Source organism: Epinephelus fuscoguttatus, linkage group LG7 (genome assembly GCF_011397635.1).
Source record: "Epinephelus fuscoguttatus linkage group LG7, E.fuscoguttatus.final_Chr_v1".
NCBI classification, from domain to species: Eukaryota; Metazoa; Chordata; class Actinopteri; order Perciformes; family Serranidae; genus Epinephelus; species Epinephelus fuscoguttatus.
Genome location: NC_064758.1, coordinates 15,355,445 through 15,374,607, shown reverse-complemented (window position 1 = coordinate 15,374,607; position 19,163 = coordinate 15,355,445). Strand labels below are relative to the sequence as shown.

The 19,163-nt window shown below is 39.4% G+C and overlaps 1 protein-coding gene across 2 annotated transcripts in view; it reads left to right on the top strand.

Moving 5' to 3' along the window:
* nphp4 (nephronophthisis 4) overlaps positions 1-19,163 on the top strand; it is a 228,977-nt gene that overhangs the window by 95,517 nt on the left and 114,297 nt on the right. For both annotated transcript variants that reach the window (XM_049581243.1, XM_049581242.1), the window contains 2 exons: positions 16,185-16,403; positions 16,969-17,098. In XM_049581243.1, coding sequence (XP_049437200.1) covers positions 16,185-16,403; positions 16,969-17,098 — 349 coding nt within the window. The remainder of the gene's footprint in view (positions 1-16,184; positions 16,404-16,968; positions 17,099-19,163) is intronic.

Below are 19,163 nucleotides of genomic sequence, written 5' to 3'. Positions count from 1 at the left end.
GAGCTTAAGATATCTGTAACTCAGCTTCATTTGGTAGACCTTATGATATCTGTAATTCAGTTTCATGTGGTAGACCTTAAGATATCTGTAATTCAGTTTCATGTGGCAGACCTTAAGATATCTGTAACTCAGCTTCATTTGGCAGACCTTAAGATATCTGTAATTCAGTTTCATGTGGCAGACCTTAATATATCTGTAACTCAGTTTCATGTGGTAGACCTTAAGATGTCTGTAACTCAGCTTCATGTGGCAGACCTTAAGATATCTGTAACTCAGCTTCATGTGGTAGACCTTAAGATATCTGTAATTCAGTTTCATGTGGCAGACCTTAAGATATCTGTAACTCAGCTTCATGTGGTAGACCTTAAGATATCTGTAACTCAGCTTCATGTGGCAGACCTTAAGATATTTGTAACTCAGCTTCATGTGGTAGACCTTAAGATATCTGTAATTCAGTTTCATGTGGCAGATCTTAAGATATCTGTAACTCAACTTCATTTGGCAGACCTTATGATATCTGTAATTCAGTTTCATGTGGCAGACCTTAAGATATCTGTAACTCAGTTTCATGTGGCAGACCTTAAGATATTTGTAACTCAGCTTCATGTGGTAGACCTTAAGATATCTGTAATTCAGTTTCATGTGGCAGATCTTAAGATATCTGTAACTCAACTTCATTTGGCAGACCTTATGATATCTGTAATTCAGTTTCATGTGGCAGACCTTAAGATATCTGTAACTCAGTTTCATGTGGTAGACCTTAAGATATTTGTAACTCAGCTTCATGTGGTAGACCTTAAGATATCTGTAATTCAGTTTCATGTGGCAGACCTTAAGATATCTGTAACTCAGCTTCATGTGGTAGACCTTAAGATATCTATAGTTCAGTTTCATGTGGCAGACCTTAAGGTATCTGTAACTCAGCTTCATTTGGCAGACCTTAAGATATCTGTAATTCAGTTTCATGTGGCAGACCTTAAGATATCTGTAACTCAGTTTCATGTGGTAGACCTTAAGATATCTGTAACTCAGCTTCATGTGGTAGACCTTAAGATATCTGTAACTCAGCTTCATGTGGCAGACCTTAAGATATCTGTAACTCAGCTTCATGCGGTAGACCTTAAGATATCTGTAATTCAGTTTCATGTGGCAGACCTTAAGATATCTGTAACTCAGCTTCATGTGGCAGACCTTAAGATATCTGTAACTCAGTTTCATGTGGTAGACCTTAAGATATCTGTAATTCAGCTTCATGTGGTAGACCTTAAGATATTTGTAACTCAGCTTCATGTGGTAGACCTTAAGATATCTGTAATTCAGTTTCATGTGGCAGATCTTAAGATATCTGTAACTCAACTTCATTTGGCAGACCTTATGATATCTGTAATTCAGTTTCATGTGGCAGACCTTAAGATATCTGTAACTCAGCTTCATGTGGTAGACCTTAAGATATCTATAGTTCAGCTTCATGTGGTAGACCTTAAGATATCTGTAATTCAGTTTCATGTGGCAGACCTTAAGGTATCTGTAACTCAGCTTCATTTGGCAGACCTTAAGATATCTGTAATTCAGTTTCATGTGGCAGACCTTAAGATATCTGTAACTCAGTTTCATGTGGTAGACCTTAAGATATCTGTAACTCAGCTTCATGTGGCAGACCTTAAGATATCTGTAACTCAGCTTCATGCGGTAGACCTTAAGATATCTGTAACTCAGCTTTGTGTTGTAGACCTTAAAATAACTTTAACTCAGTTTCATGTGGTAGACCTTAAAATGTCTTCAACTCAGTTTCATGTTGTAGACTTTATTTAAACAGATGGGTTGTTATTAGAAGTAATTCATCAGTAAAAACAGCATAATCAAAACTCAAAGAAGCAGAGTGGTGAATAATGTGTGACTTTGTTGTTGGGGTGATGAATTAGTGCTATGGAAATGTACAATATAGTGAGTTCATCACATGTCAATAATTCTGACTCTTCTCAGTGTCTTTGACCGGCCCTTATTTGCTCATGAAAGGAACACGTGGTTCTGTTTTTACTCATTCATTAATATGTGCCCACAACTGACTTCATTAAAACAGTCAGACAGTGGCTGACAAAGCTGCAGTTCCGTCTTGTCTGTCTCTTTATGTGTCTTTTTGACAGGTGAAGTTAATCTGTTTTAATTAGAACATTTGACATGGCTTTGTACATCACTTCCAAATGAGCAATAAGCGGATAACACTTGATTAGAATTTGAAAATAAATACTTAGCTACTCCTTCAGGTGCATACAAAAGACTGTATAAGATAATAGATTTAGCCACTGTGATGTCACCCACTGGTTTCTAGACTCCAGTGTTGAAGCCTTGAGTTCTCTGGCTACACCCATCTTGGTTTTTTTTGGAGCCAGAAGTGACCATATTTGGATGAGAGGGTGGAGCTGTGGAGGAGCAAGGGGTGGATCTGAATTAAGTGTAACTTTAAGCTTTAATGAAATATAAATGAGTAATGTGAGTAATATAAAATGGGTGAGTAATACAAAATGTCACCCATTTGCAACCCCCACACAGTTTTCATGAATGTTGAAATTAGCTATTGAGACTAGAACTGTTTTCAGTATCAGGCTGTAAACATGTTTATTTCTGCTGTAAAGTTGGGCATTTTACCATGGAGGTCTGTGGGGACTGACTTGCTTCTGGAGCCAGCCTCAAGTGGCCATCAGAAGAACTGCAGTTTTTGGCGCTTGTGCATTTGCTTCCCTTTTTAGCACTAGTGTCTGCTGCTCAGTTGTATATTGACAGCTCTCCTGTAAATATTAAATGTATTTCCATATCATTGACTTTTGACCGATGGCTTAGGGATTGCGGTTAAAAGTCTTACACAAGCCTGAGTTATGTTTGATGTATGACAATCTTTCCATTACTTAAAATATACAACAAATATCAATCTCCTATTGATGTATTTATTCCTTGCTGTGTGTGAGATGTTACTGCCAGGGAATGAGAATAAGCAGTATGTGGAGCAGAGAACAGTGACATGGCTAGCGGCTGGGTTTATTAAAGGTGTTGGCGTACAGCTTCTCCTCTGTGCCACAGAGACTCTTGTTTGGATTTTAATTGGCTCACCGACAGGCACACGCTGTATAGATTGTTGTGTGTTTTTCCTGTGACTTCCCTTAAGTGGCTGTTTGTGTGTTCTGGTGTGCATTTTTTTGTGTGCATTTGCACGGTTATTGTGCACCCCTGCAGGCTTTAATGATGTTTGTTGAATGAAAAGCAGCTTGTGAGGCGTTTCTAAATCACATGCTCATTAAAATGCCCTCTTTACAATGACACTGTCCCCTGACCTTCTGAACCCTTCCCTTGGTCTTAGTTTCCTTGACTACTGACATTACATGACATGTGAGCAACCAGTCCTCCCGCTGGACTAGACCTCATCCTCAAAGAAACCAGTCATATATTTGTTTGCCTCTGATCTGAAATGTCATACAAATGTTAATTAAATGTTAATCAAACATCTTAAGCACAGTAATGTCATCAGGATTGGGAAGTGATATATTTAGCAGATTTGCGGTCTGTTCGGGAGGTCATTCCTCCCTCGAGGTCCCTTTTTCCTTTTTCGCAATGAGAAGAGAAGTTGAGGATCAGGCAAGGGAGGCTACATGCCGCAGAGACAACATTTCGCCCGCCTAATTAAAATGAATGTCAGCTCTCCCCCCACTGAGAAGTGCATCAATCTCCCCCTGCGATAGGCCCAGAGTGAGTCTTACCCTGTCAGTGCCTGCCAGCAGTGCTATCCTTCTCCAGACGAATGCATCGCCCTGGCAGCCAGAGAGGCAGCGCGATGATGTTTGCACATCTAATGGTTGCCATGTCGATGTCCACCTCAGACTGAGGCTCTGCTTCAAATTTAGAGGAGTTTCAGCCCAGACCTAAATGGTTTTCGTTTTAAAGCCGCAGTTGTATAAAGTGGTCAGTGGCATTTTGGGGCCATTTGAGGCCCGAGCAGCTGTGGAAAATTCTGTTTTAGCCATCATTTGCCATGTTCCACGTAGCAAAGCATAGAAAGCAATGTTTTCCTCATGCTGTTCTGTTGGAGACTCAATAAAGGCACTTGACTAAAACATTTGTGTATTTGCTCTCCTGCCTGTGCCCAAAGTCATTAGAGTTCTGTCATTTGCCTTTCGGTAACGCAGCAGTCCTTTCTGCCCTCTGGCATCCACTTTATCCTAGAGAAACTGTGTGATTTAACAGGTTTCATTACAAATCTGAAGGCAATGTACCTGAACAAGTAGTGTATTACATATATCAAGTGTCTTTGATATCACATTTATGCATTCATTATTTCATTATGTTTATTACTTCCCATGTTAAACTGGTTGAGCCAGACCTGCTTGCAAAATGTCACGTCAGATTGCACGAGCAGACCAGTGATATACTGCAGACTTCGAGTCTGTTGCATGAGTACATTTTTACAAAACATCACAGCCTATCAAAGATGAAAATATCATCACAAGATTAATTTGAGACCGTATGGATAAGATATTACGTTGACAGATTTTTATGGAAAAGGAAGTCGTCGCTGTACAATGTGCACCTAATCTTGCATGTACGCCTAATATCATTTACTTTCATCAAGTGATTTGGCAGTCATTTGTCATCTTTCGCATTGTCATTATCTTCAGGTGATTTAAATTTTCATCTGAGGGTATACGCATGATATGCTGCTCTGATGAGAGATTGATAATCATCTCAGCTACTTTATATTACTGCTCTCAGTTAAATGCACCCCTGTTATTTTAAATGAGGAAGCTACTGATGCTGATGATTGAAACAGGCTTTAATGATATGTATGTCTGAAGGTGAATCTATTTTTTAGTTTGTGGCACCTTTCTCTACAATGTAAAAAGCAAACAAGACTACAGTGGTCCGGTCATGCTAGTGACTCTGTGAGGCTGTGATGCTCATTATAATTAAAGCAGATTATAAGGTTGATAAATGTTGAGGATCAATTTTTATCCTTAGAGATTGCTGGTGAAGTAAATGGAAAGATGGTAGTGGTTATAATGATTACATGTTCAGCAGGTAGTGCCTACCATACTCAAGATCTCAGTTTAGTGTGTTAGCATGCTAACACTTAACAGGAAGTACAGCTGAGCCTGACTGGAATGTCATTTTGTAGGTATTTGGCCATAAACCAAAGTATTGGACAGATTGAAATTTGGATCTGATGATGAGGTTGGTGGTGATAGAAAAATTCATTTCATTTCAGTTCATCCGGTGCGGAACAGATGTCTGTATGACATTTGATGACATTTTACTCCATACTTGAAATGTTAACCTGCTGGTGGCGCTAGAGGAAACATCAGGGGATCACCTGGGATCTATGAACCCTTGTAGTAGGGCTGGACAACGTACTGATATTATATCGATATCATGACATGAAACCCTGTATATTTTGGATATCAAAATATCGTAAGTGTTGTCTTTTCCTGTTTTTTTTAGGCTGCATTACAGTAAAGTGATGTCATTTTCTGAATTTACCAGACTGTTAATAGCTCCTCTATTATTTACTTGGTGATTATTTATCAAAAATCTCATTGTGTAAATATTTTGTGAAAGTACCAATAGTCAACCCTGTGATATCGTTGCATATCAATATCAAGGTATTTGGTAAAAAATATTGTGATATTTGATTTCCTCCTCATCGCCCAACCTATAGCGGCTAAGCCTAAATGTAAAGCCACTGAGGTGTTGTAGAGACAGGCTACTTAGTAACTGACGTGCTCGCCTGACCTTACCGACCACTGCTCTAAGGTGAAAACAAAGCGTCCACTTGTTCTTCTTCTTTGATGCATAATTTATTTATCACCATTGTAGTATTGAATGAAACTTGCATAATTCATGAATCTGTGTCCATAAACCATTCAAATACACACATTTTCACCAATACACAGAGCACCATACACCTCGCTTAAAGTGGCCTGGTGTTGTGGTCAAAAACTTTGTGTGCTCCCCCGTCTAGCAACACCTGTCTGTCAATGAATGGTTCCTATCTATGTTGGCACACATCCATGACAATGCAGTGACCCCCTACAGGACAAATAAGAAACTTACACACATTTTACACCGTGGATGGCTTCTATACAACCCTAGTCTGAAATACACAATTCATGTCATTGATGCATGTATATTTATCAGTTGGAAAGCTCACTGTGCTTCACAATCTTTGGATCAGTCATTTGATAGAAAGAATCAAGCCACTTGTCACCTCTTGTAAAGTTCAGGGTAAGCAGGTTGAAACCCCAAATCACGTCTCTGAGATCAGACAATAAAATATAAAGTTTACCTGAGGTCAAAAACAGGCAGAAGTCAAAACCAGGCAGGAAGGGGAGACGAGGCCAGCTTATAGGGGATCAGGCAAGAGAGCAAGAGTTCAAAAGGCAGACTGAGTGTCGTAACAGGTAAAACTTTGGCATGTGGAAAAAAATAGCTGGATCGCTAATGCTGCATTCACACCAAGTTGACATTGCGGCAAAAAACGCCAGTCCTCCCATTGATTTGAATATGGGTAGTGCATCTTGGCTACAGTAGTGGTGGGGCAAACGTTTTGAGAAACGCAACCTGACCTCACACTGTGTTGGCCAATCATGTAACTGGCAATCAGATCAGAAGATACCCACAGTCCATGGGAACAAGTAATTGTCGCAATATCAATACCAAGGCATTTGGTCAAATTTAATGTGATATTTTACTTTCTCCAGATCACACAGCCCTGCTTTGCACAAAAGTACATGGTAATCCATCTCTTATTTCTTGAGATGTTACAATCCAGATCAAGGTGGCAGACCAACCAAGTGACATTAACACCCATAAAACTGCTAAAAACTTTTATCCTGAGCAAGTATTTGTTCTCTGTCTATACTGTTATTTCTTTTAAATGCACATAAAAATTGCTTGAAACATTCTACTGCAGTATATTCCAGTTTGATGTTTTAAAAATGTTCCAGAATAAGATCAAGTAAGTCTTAAATCCTGAATCACAACATAAATAATTTGTTAATTACATATGCAGTTTAATCATAGTTATGCATGACCTCAGATTTTTTAGAAGACGAGCATCCAACTGCAGATTTAGAAAAAAAAAATGTTTTTACATTCACAGTAAATTGGCCTGAGCAGTGAACATGCCTTTCATGAGCATCTTCCTTGAAGTTTTGCCATCAATAAAGACAAGATCTGAGACTGAGTGCAATTCTTCCCGAGCCATATTTGGCCTTGGTGAGCTGAATAGAGCTGGGTTCATTTGGACTTCTTGTGCAGATAGATGAAAATGTGAGTGGTTTAGCGCTCTTAAGTTAATGATCTCGGTGCATGTTCCCTCAGTTCCTCCAGGGCATCTCATTGTGGAGAATAAGTAGCGGGAGCTGTGGGCCGGTGCCTGTCACAGGGTCTTGGCTGAAATAATGACTTGAACAGCCCAACAGACTGAGGTAATAGTAATAACTGTCAGACTCCGTCTCCCATCAATGCTCACATCCCCCTAATTTAGGATTAATTCCTGCTGTACTTCAGAGAGCCTGGAGTCGCTGAACGTCCTGCCATTTTCTTTGAGCTCCTCTAAAACGATGTTCCTGCAAATTGCTTTATCTCAGCTTATCACCAACTTGGCCTTTTTTATATATTTTATATATACATATTACTATATATACTTGAATATAACAGCAATAGCAGCTCTGAAATGGAAGCTGTTTCTAAAATCAGTGGTGTTTTTACTTTTATGTACAAGAAGCGACCTTTCATACCCCTTTCAGTTAGTAAGTGGTGCTGAATTGGACTGGTTGTGTCCCTGCTTCCAGTTCTTCTCGTCTGCTGGGAAATGAGGTTTCAGCTGTCTTTGATGTGCAAAACTCGCCGTCTGTCACCTTTTGATAATTTCCTCTTTTTTTCTCTCCCTCTCCACGGTGTCCCCCCCCCCAAAAAGTTTGATGATTACTTTTCTTGCTCCAGGTTACAGACATGAGATCTTTGCTTCCACCCTGTAGTATGTTTGAAACAGAAGCACTTTTTTTTCTATTTTTCTTGAGATGCTGCATCATTATATATTTTACACTTCTAAACAAGGTTGATGGATTCTTCCCTTAGAAAACGTTTTGCCAGTTGGAGCAATTATGTGTGCAGTGACATCGCCTGTTATTGTTTTCAGTACAACTTTATGAAAAAGTTTGCCTCTTCCTTGTTTTTGCCTCAGGCTACTGTTTCTATTTTTTCTCCCAAGTGCACTATTGAAACAAGTGCTTGGTTGCTCTCCGAGTGAAAGTTAATGACTCTTATTTTAAATATAGCCTTGAACACTCAAATCAACAGCGTAATCACACGTTGGGGAAATTGGCTATTGATCATTCTGCCTTGTCCGACATAATGACCAGTGCCACAGCAAGCAGTTCTAAAAGCAACTTTTAATTCAAATGGCAAATTCCCTGATTAATTCAAATGTTTCCTGCCCAAAACAGCGCAAGTGCAAAAAGTCATACTTTATTTCCACTGGAATATAATGTCATTGATTTGATGTCTCTTTGCTGTCACCAGCAGGCTTTGCAATTGATTAAGACTCACTGAGTTACTGTGGTGCTCAGAACAAGTCGATGTGCCTGACCCTCCAGGCAACTTTCTTCTCACTGGAGGCCTTAACACATGCATACATCAGCTAACTACCTCCTATAGCACTGCATCTGTACCACGATTCCATTAAACCACCTACACTTGTATGAAGATGTGACACTGATCTCCGCTGTCATATAATCAAGAAACTGCGTATTGTTGTTCTTAAGCTCATGTATGCTTCCGAACGTTGAGGACTGTTTGTGTACAAGGATTACATGCATAATGTGAATATTCTGCCAGGCTTTGAATGAAACTATTATCCCTGTTTGTTTACTCAAACCACAAATAAGGATTCTCTTTGAGATTCCTTCAGTCCCATTGTTTGCCAGCCCGAGCTGTCAGCGCTTTATGCAGTTCATATGTAGATCACTCTGTTCAGAAGCACTTTAAAACCACTGCGCTGAAATCACGACTGATTCATGTCGTTAACAGCTTTGCGTCTGAAAGGGAATTCTTATTCTGTGCTGTGCATGTTTAAGTGCCATTGTGATCACAGATTTTTTTTTTCTTGAAAGATCCTCCATTTTGACCATTAATAAGTTATTAGTTGTTTGATGGATGGATGGATGGATGGATGTTCACTTTACACAGCAAGATGTGTAGCTATGGTGAAACATGCTTGCAAGTTTCAATGAGTGTTTGGCTCGCAGTTGTGTCTTTTCCTTTTTATCCTCACTCGCAGTTACTCAGTGCAATTTTGAACATAGAGTCATTCTCAGTTTCCTATGATTGGAAGACTGAAAGTGTGTGATAAGCATTGAGTGTCGGACAGATAAAAGCTCTTTCCTAGGCTGTAGGCGTCCCTGTAGAAGAGGCCCTTGATTGCTCCTTTGTCTCTCTCATTCTCTCAGAGCTCAGCTGGCATTTCTGCTCCCGATTCCTCCTTGCAACTGAATATATTCATTGAATAATACAAGAAGTGAGTGTTGGGTCATGTGCCAGACAATCATTTTGCTCTTTTCCTCATGTTCTATGAGAGCACAGACATGTTGAAAACGGAGAGTGCTCGGAAGAAAAAAAAGAGACACATTGGATAAATTGTCTCACAATCTTTACTGGCCACTCTCTGTGCCATAAAATGATCTTTCTCTAGTTGGATCATTTTTACAAAATCATCACTTTGAAAATAGACTTGTTTGATTGAATGTTTCATATAAAGCATCTTATTAATTCAACCCTATGAGATGGAAAAACAGGCAGTGCCTCAAGGGGGAATATGCTGCTATCTGTTTTATGGCTGCCATAAATTTCTGGAGTTACAATTCAAATAAATAGCTGTTAATGTCTGTGCTACTTGGGGGTAAAATTATAGTCTGAAACCAACTTTCTCTCGAGAGGAATGGAGAATTGATCTGCATCTAGGGCTGCTTGAAATGTATGAAGCTTTGAAGAGGTCTGCTTAGATGTACATAACAGATATATAATGATCGCTCTAGGTTGCTTGGGCAACAATAATATTCTGTGTAAGACTGACCGCTCTGTATGCATATAGTCATTATAGCTGTGGCACAAATCGAAAAGACGAGACCAACACCTTACTGGAAACTGAAGACATTGTTAATATTATCTGTCCATTTGTATTAGAAATAAAGCAAATATTCTGATTTGTCTGCTTTAAAACAGGAGGCTCACCTGTCACCAACCTTTACACCTTTAGCGCTCTTAGTTCCCACTGAAGTGCACTATTAGTTGTAGTGTGCAAAATGTCAGCTCCATTAACCTATCTGAGCACTTGACTTTGGGCTTTGTTAGCAAGCTAACCGGACAGGGAGGTTACTTTGCATAATAATCTGACATTTTGAAACTGCCCTCACAGAAAAACAAAGACAGCATTGGTTGTTTGTTCAAAAGCCTGAAATTATGTCTGTTTTTGTTTACCTGAAAAGGACCTCTTGTGGCTGTGTGAATAATGACTGTTGACCGGAGACTGATGTTTATTTCAGGTTTTTGTACCAACAGTCAATGTTGGTTTCACAACATTATCATTCCCCAACCTTAGTTAATGACTTTATTTATCCAAACTTTAACAATCAAATGAAGGCTGATTTTTAAATCATTTTAAAAGACAGTAACATCAAACCTGTTGTGTCATTTAGTGTGAAGGACTTGTTGGACTTTTTTTTTCATCAAAAGTGGTTGGGTTTCACAAAATAGTTCCAGCTGACCAGGCCGGTACACCTTGCATGTCTTTTGTCCATTAAGGAAGAAATGTACTGTGGTGCAGTCCACTTGGCTCCTTACTTGGGTCCAGACCTTTGTATCCGCCCACTCCACCATGTTGATAGATTTGTCTTGCATAATGACATGAAACAGTTTTTTCTTGGTTGAAAAAACAAAAACTAACGAACGCCTCAAGAGAACTAATGATTAGCATATCAGTGCCACGGGCAGGCTGATTGCTGTTGTAGGTAAGTATTGTCAAGCAGTGCGAGGGAACCAGTGAGGAGTAATAACAACAATGCCGACCACTATAGACAAGACGGACGTTGCTAATGACGCTGTTCTAAATCGACAGATCTGCTCAATATCACCCAACGTTGTAGTTTGTTTTTAATTTGCTTTACTTTGCACCACTCTTAAAACCCAGGCAAAACCACTATGTTTGCATAGCTACACATTGGTGTAGACTTAAAATTATACTTTGGTTTCTAGTAGTTGGTTTGAAATCGAATCCCCCTCCTCCACTAAAATCGGTAAGAGTGGATATGTCAGACTGGGGATGGAACCTGAGTGTAACAAGTTAACATTACTATCTGATGTCAGGCAACTTGGTTCCTAGACCCTTCCCCCCCACTGCTAACGGCCAATCTAGAACACCATATTTATGTGGGTTTTTTTTAACCAAAAAGAATTGGCCATTTTTAGCAAATAGTTATTCGGATTTGGCAGAAAATGCTCTGCTGTTTGAGGGGGCTCTCTATGAATCCAAGCAGCGAGTAATATTCTGCCAGCCGGTTAGCAGGCCATTAAATGGTCATTATCAGTAGTTATAAGTATCACACATATGGTTAAGAAGGGGCCTGCCACACTTGCTATTAGGTTCAGAAGGTCATTATCATGTGAAATGGCTATTAATGTTTATTGTTAAACCGAGACCTCTTGTGGCTGAAATAATTATGGTGGGAGCAAAAGAGGAAGTCGGGTAATGTAGTATGAAGAGCAAGAAAGTCTGTGTCAGATGGGAGTAATGAGGTGGTTTATGGGTCAACCAAACACAGGACGTCTGCCCAGGAGAGCAGGGTTTGTGTCTTGTGTGAAACCAAAAGTCAGTGCTGACTCATTGTCACGAGGGACTGTTGTTTCAAGTGACCTAACCTGATATTTTTTTCTAAACCTAATTATGTAGTTGTTGTGCTTAAACATAACAGTGACAGTGGAAGTGAACAAAACTGCAATTGCTTCACAACGTTGAATATACAAACAGCCTGAACCTAAAAGTAGGTGTGGCAGGTCCTGTCTAACTCGTATCTATGAGGCTAAAAGACACAGATAACAAATCTTTTATAACAACAACCCTGTAATACTACATACTCTGATCATCAGAGGTACAGTAATATGTGTAAGGTTATATTGTTCCGTGCTGTATGGATCTGCATCAGTGTGATTGGATGTGACTGGATTCATAGTGAATGAGCCCAGGGGCACGCTGCAAACAGCTGATGCCAATCAATACAATATAAGCGTGTCTTCAGGGCTGTGCCTGAACTAACACTGTGCTTCACATGAATCAGTCCACATCATCTCTCTTTTTAATGCTCTGGATCTCCTTTATTGTTTTGTGTGCCAAGAGAAATGTTATCTCTGTTGACAGCTGCTGAAAGCCATAAATCTACCATCTGTATGTTGTGAAGATGTGAACTAGTAAAAAGAAAATCATAACTGGAGGTTTCAACTGTTGACCTGCGTAAATGGAGTTTACTGAGTTTAATGAAGATAGCTCAGTTGTCACATGACCTAAAAAGGAACACTGGTTATTTTATAATAGGCGGTGATACATGGAGGGGAGACTATTACCCATTTTTTGTTCAAAGATCGTCTTCAGCGATGGCTGTGGATGACCTCCTGCTGTCCACTGGCTCCTAGTTAAAGACTTTAACCTCTGTGATTAGTTTTGATCTTCACAGGCAGCTGATGATGTCTGTGTGCAATGTTTATTCAGTCTCTTGGTCCTCACCAAATTAGCTATGAATGTTGCATGTGATATCACACATAACTCCAGTTTTTCAAAGCCAGTGAACTACTGTATGTCACTACGAACAGTCCACTTTCTTTGGGCATATAGAGCTGTGGTGACAGGGAGAAATAGAATGAATGAATCAATAAAGAAAAACAACTTTTTCATCTTGCATATTCCTTGTGGAAATATGTTTTTGTCCATTTCATTTTTTATATTATTTAGCTGAGTGAAGACTGCATTTTCTGTCCACTGTCCTTTCAGCTGCTCAGACTGCTACTGAAAGGGACAGTTGGTTCTGAGGACAATGACGGTGGTTACAGAGCTTGAAGTTTCAAGTCTGGTGTGAATTTGGGGGAAAGAGGCTCTACTCCTCTTAGCTGTTAGTATTGCCACTGCAGTTATCGCATACCTGACCATAAAGTACTGCATCTCAAGGCTATATCTTGCCATATTTAAATGTGAGTCAGACTAAGAATTTGAAGAATTCAGTGCAGAATTTCATCATTTTTTCAGCTGTCATAAACCCCTTTAAGAGCCCTTTAGAAATATTTTCGTGCCTTTACACTTTCATCTATCAAATAAAGGTGACAATGAAAAAAGAATTATTATGTAATTAGTTGAATTACTGACATCTTGCTTTAATTGCACTGAAAGAACAACTCTGTTAACAGAATCTCCTTCAAGACTAAAGCAGGCAGTTCCTGTTTTCCATACTACCACCACAACAGGCACTGCATGACATTTAGAATAAAGGCAGTACATAAATGAATGATGGCCTAGTATTGGATTATGGTGTTACATGTAAAAAATGTGCTCAGGGGAAATGTAAGCATTGACTGAACCACTATATGCTCTACTTTGTCTTGGAACGATGTGGACTTGCCAGCTCGTTGTGTATTCCATACCTTCCCATCTATGATTGATTACAATTGTCTGAGGCTGACCAGCTTATTAATCGATTCAGCAAAACCTCCAAATCCCCTGTGGATCATTTAAAACAAAATGCTTTTTTTACTTTTCCTGGGATGGCTGGAGAAGAGGTGCAGTGGGACTGATTGTAAATCATGTTCAGACACTACAAACTGCTCCTAAACTGTATGTTTGACTCTTTGAGTGCCCCTAATGCATTGACCACTATATAGAATTGTAGGTGGTGGTAAAAAGCACTCACTGCAGTACATAAGTATCAGAGCTTTCTAGAAAATGTGACCTGTTTTCATATTGCTTTCAAAATTAAGTTTTCACACCAGTAATATATAGTTTCTTTGCATTAACTTTAATTGTAACAATGTCTGACTAAACCCTGGAAATGCAGTAACTACTAATCTAATGGAAGTTTTTCATCGGGTTGCAAACTGCTGCTGTTCCATGCTGTGAACAACTGTCATCAGACTCCCTGATGCTGCATGGCACCACCCGTGTTTCAATATGAATGGGATGGTATGGAAAAAGTAACTGCTTAAAGGAAAAGTAAATCTAGTGTTTCTGTTGTATAACAAATACTTGGAAGGATAGAAACTTCTCAGATCCACCCTGGAGCAGCTCTCCCATTGTCGTTCCATATGTTCATTATGTTTCACACAAAATTTTCAAATTAACATTTTTAGGGTTTCTGGTATGAAACCCGGAGTGTGCCACTGCCAACACACGACTCCTGCCAACGCAAGTCAGCTGTACAATCAGAGTTCTTGCTGCTGCTCTGTAGGTTGGACGTGCATTTTTATATGGCACACAGCATGCAAGAATGACAGCTAATTTTTAATTAAAGCCATCATGATATGGAGACTGCATAATAAGGTGTGTGTACACAGTCATATATAGATGCGTCTTTGGAAAGAACAGAGCCACCTAGATCACTCTAAACTTCTGCCTCAATAGTAAAGCCACCACAGGTAACTAATTAAACAGGCATACTAACAGGAGTGGCTTATGTCACACTTTTTAAATCATTCCTTGCTCTTGTTTTTTTGATTTTGGAATAGCAATAAGTAAGGAATGATGTACACCTAGCTGGTCATTATGGTGAAATAAACCAAATATTGTTGTAAACCTGATCTTTTTCAATGATTTCAATAATTTGTTGATTTAAGAATGATTTCTTTGCTTCCACTAGAGCCTATGATCAAAACTGCGTCCATAGCAATGGTCTGCTATTCAGAAATAACAAACAAAACTGTGCAAAAAGACTCTTAAGATGCTGAGTATCTCCTCACTACAGCCCCATGCACTTTACTTCGGCATATGGAGGAATCCAAAGCCCGACAGACCTGCGGCGCCTAGTTACAGTTGCTATGATTTAACAATCACTGTTTGTAGGGGGGATTCAGTGAGCGGTCAAATGTGAAATTGAATATGATAGGACAGCAGAATAACAAAAGTAGAACTAAAGTCAAGTTTGAAAGCTTTTTATGATTAATTTTGTGATAGAGGAAATAAAATCATGAACTGAAATACTGAATGAGATTTAATAGATATTTTATTTTGAGTTTATTGATGCATAATCAGTTTCTGATGTTCCTCTAGATTAAATTGATTAATGTATTAAGTGCCTATGTTTACTAGCATACGACTGGTATTGCTTTAACTTTGTGAGTCTGTGAGTTTGTGTGTGAGTGTCATCATCACAAAACGTGGCCCTGGTGGCACCCATTGTTGTAGGATTGAGTACTTTGGCAGTTGTTTGGGTCTCTCTGTGGACAGATTTTGTCAACATGATAATATTACAACTGTGTGAGATGCAGCCATGAAACTTCACAGATGTGTTGATAGTTTGATGGCCCGAGCAAGGGCACAAGAAGAAGGGGGGGTTGAAAGTAGGGAAAGAACCATTGGTCTCCCAATTTATGACTCTCGTCGACATTCATTTTAAGTTGTGAACCACTGTATTGCTGAAGTGATCCCACTGCAAGATGGTGTCTAGTTAAACACTGTAATTGTTATTGACACACTCCAGGCTCTATATTGTGACCATGGTGACAAAACTGTTCTTTCTCTGTATTTTTATTTGCACATGTTTAGAGTGGCAGTTGGCAGTCATTGATTTGCTGCATTACTAGTTGTACATTTCTTTTAGATTAAAAAAAAACAAACACATTCAGTCAAATATTCTCCTAAATCCATACTTGCGCATTCAACCTAATGAAAAATGTAAGTATTTGACCGTGGGTTTATTGGAACAGAATTGTAGGGCATATTTGAAAGCAAAAATCAAGTACTACTAAGACTTGTATGCTACTTTAAATATTAACATTTCTCTGTGGAGTTATAGAAAAGTTAATCAAGGTTGTTTCCGTATATGAAATCAGTAATAATCACGTCAGGGTCTGAACGCCGTGTGATCTTGTGTCTTCTTTCCATCACGCAGCTGTCTGCCACCTCCACATCCCGAGCGGCCTTCTTGCAGTGCCTTCGTTGGGGGATTTGGTGCCCCTTCCAGGAGCCAGCTGACTGGAAGGGGGAAGAGATACAGCTTGTTTTGCAAGGAGGTGCAAAGCCAAACCCTCACGGAGTCATGGTCTACAGCACAGAGATGTCTGCCAAAACTCAGAGCCCTGCGCCACTCGCAGCTCCAGGCACAGCTCAGGTAGCACAATAGCACAGAGACATGTCTTTGTCGAAGGAACAAAATGTAAAGAATGCATTGAAAGGTGTTAAGACAAGGTGCTATTTTCAGCACTCACACAGATGTTTCCCATAAGACAAAAACTTTCACATTACCTAAATTGTTTTTTGGGCATTATGTGGTGCATTAAGATAAGCTGCCTCCATTGGTATGCCCTTATACAGCACAAGGTCAGATTACATCATCCTTTAAAGTTCTGCACTGTAAATCATCATCACAGTTTACAGCACACTTGTAGGGAAATAATTGTCTGCAAGTCAGATCTTTTTAGTGACCGTATCAAGCATTTCAAAGGGTGCAAAAGTCGTCATCTTGTGATGACTTAACTTTTCACACTTAAGCTGTGAATTTTCACACAGCTCAGATTGTTGAAAATAACTACACGTCACCGACACATATCTCCCTCTTCTGTCTGCTATCCCATTCATTCCAGTTGTGTCCTTCATTGCACAATGTGAACTGTTAATTCTCCAACAGTTTTTTTTTTGTGTTACTGAAATGTGTGAAACTTTCTCCTCTCGCTCAGGCGAAGGATACCATAACGTTTCGGCTGTCGTCCAGTCTGGAAAGGAAGGCATCGAGCCCAAAGGCATCTCTGAAGACAAAGCGGGAGGATGTGTCACGTCAGAGAAAATCACCTTCATCACCTTCACAGGGTAAATCATGTAATCCATAATAGCTTTTTAAGTACATAAATTAATTACTTGGAAAGGAATAGGAGCACGCTAATGTAAGAGTTTTCCTCCAAGAAGGATGTGAGAGGCTTTTTACTGCTTAAAAAGGACCCACAGTTTTGTTTCCCTTTCTTCTTCACTGGAACGGAAAGTGTGTGGTCTGTTTCTGCAAATTGTTTTCTGGGCGCACCTCAAGTGTGCGACAACACCCAGGTGTAATCAGCCAAAGTTCTAAGCAGCAAGCACCAAACACAGCCTGTCCTCTGCATATGATGCAGCCCCCACCTCTGCAGTGTTATCTCAATTGCACCACCTGCTCTCTGCATGATTAGAACGCTTCATGATTGGGGTCTGAGGGGAATAAAAGGATAAACTCAAAGTGCTTGGAGAAGACTTTGGCAGTCCATTAGGGCCTCTTGATCTTGAACAGGACTGACTTTGCGTCTTCATGCTCATGTCTGCCCTGAGAGAGGAGCTTTGGCCTCAACATAGTACTTTCACTCTTTAGATACTCACTAAATTGTGTCTTTAAAGGTGAATACGAATAGATGTTGTAGTTATTTTCATTTTTAGTGAGTGATAGCTCGTATTAGTACCAAAATTATTCAGTATCCTATTCAAGTCTTTGGTGCTAGGAATGGCAATGTTGGCGTGTCACTTGGTCCACTACTTTGGTTCAGACTGAAATATCTCAACAGCCACTGGGTGGTTTGCCAGGAAATTTTGTATAAACATTCATGATGTCCAGAGGATTAATCCCAATTACTTTGGTTATCCTCCAGCTTTGCCGCCAGCAGGTCAGAGTTTTAATTTATTCTATGAAATATCTGCATCTACTGGGCAAGTTGGCACAAAATGTTGAACAGATATTCATGTATCCCAGAGGATGAATCCCTTTTTATGATCCCTTAGCTTTTTTTCTCTTACACCACTGTGAAGTTTACTTTTGTGGTTTTAAGTGAAATGCCACAACAGGACTGCTAATGCAGCATACACATTCATGACCCCTTCAGATTACTCACTTATGTGATCCCCAGATTTATTTAGTGTTTTACAAACCAAGGAATCAGACACGAGGAAATGAACACACTGGGGCGACAATGACACTCTGGTAACTGAATGGGGGAAACACTGGGCTTTAAATACGTAAGAGTTCATTACTAAGTACCCACAGGTAAGTGGAACAAGACACAGGTGAAACACACGAAGTGATTAACAAAGGCGGGAAAACTCAGGAAGTAAAAGAAACACTAAACACAACGAGAACACATTTGAATATAAAACAGAAAGTGGACGCAAACATGAGCATAAACTTGACAGAATATCACACGTAACTAATATATTTTAAGTCCTTAGTTTGCTCATTCTGTTTCTGCCTCTTGGTGAAAAGCAAATAATTAAGCATGTAAAGCATGATATTTCCTCTCAGATTATGTAATGAAATAAAAAAGTGGCAGCAAATATTTTTACAGTTTGAACATAGGGTTGAATTCTTAGCCTTGGGAATTCTCACTCATTTACAACCTGTATTTAGATTTTCACGGTTATTCATTAAACCATGAGGAGTGGGAATCACCAGATCTCCCACATATGCTGAATACTGCAATAACATATATTGCAATCTATTACAATTTTTCAACTGCAAATTATGTCCCCAAAAGAAAACTTTGTCAACATCTGTTATGTTAAAAGATAAAGTTTTCAGTCTGTTCATCTCACTTCAGTAATTTTTATTGAAGCAAAATGTATCTGGTAGACTGAAAAGAGAATTGATCGTATTATTCCAGTAGGCTGCCAAAAGTTTAATTTGTATTTGCAACATAAAAAATATATGTAATAAAAAGATTGATACCTAGCATCTGTGTATCAATACAATATTATCATCAAGACTAGACTGAATCGATTCCCCCCACCCCCATAAACCACCCTGTAATCCAGTGATGAACTGCAGTGGGTTTTGGGCCATTTAACATTTTGTATGATTATCCATCTTTTGACACACAGTAGAAACCAGTGGTTACTGTTGCTGTAATCCCACAAAGAAAGG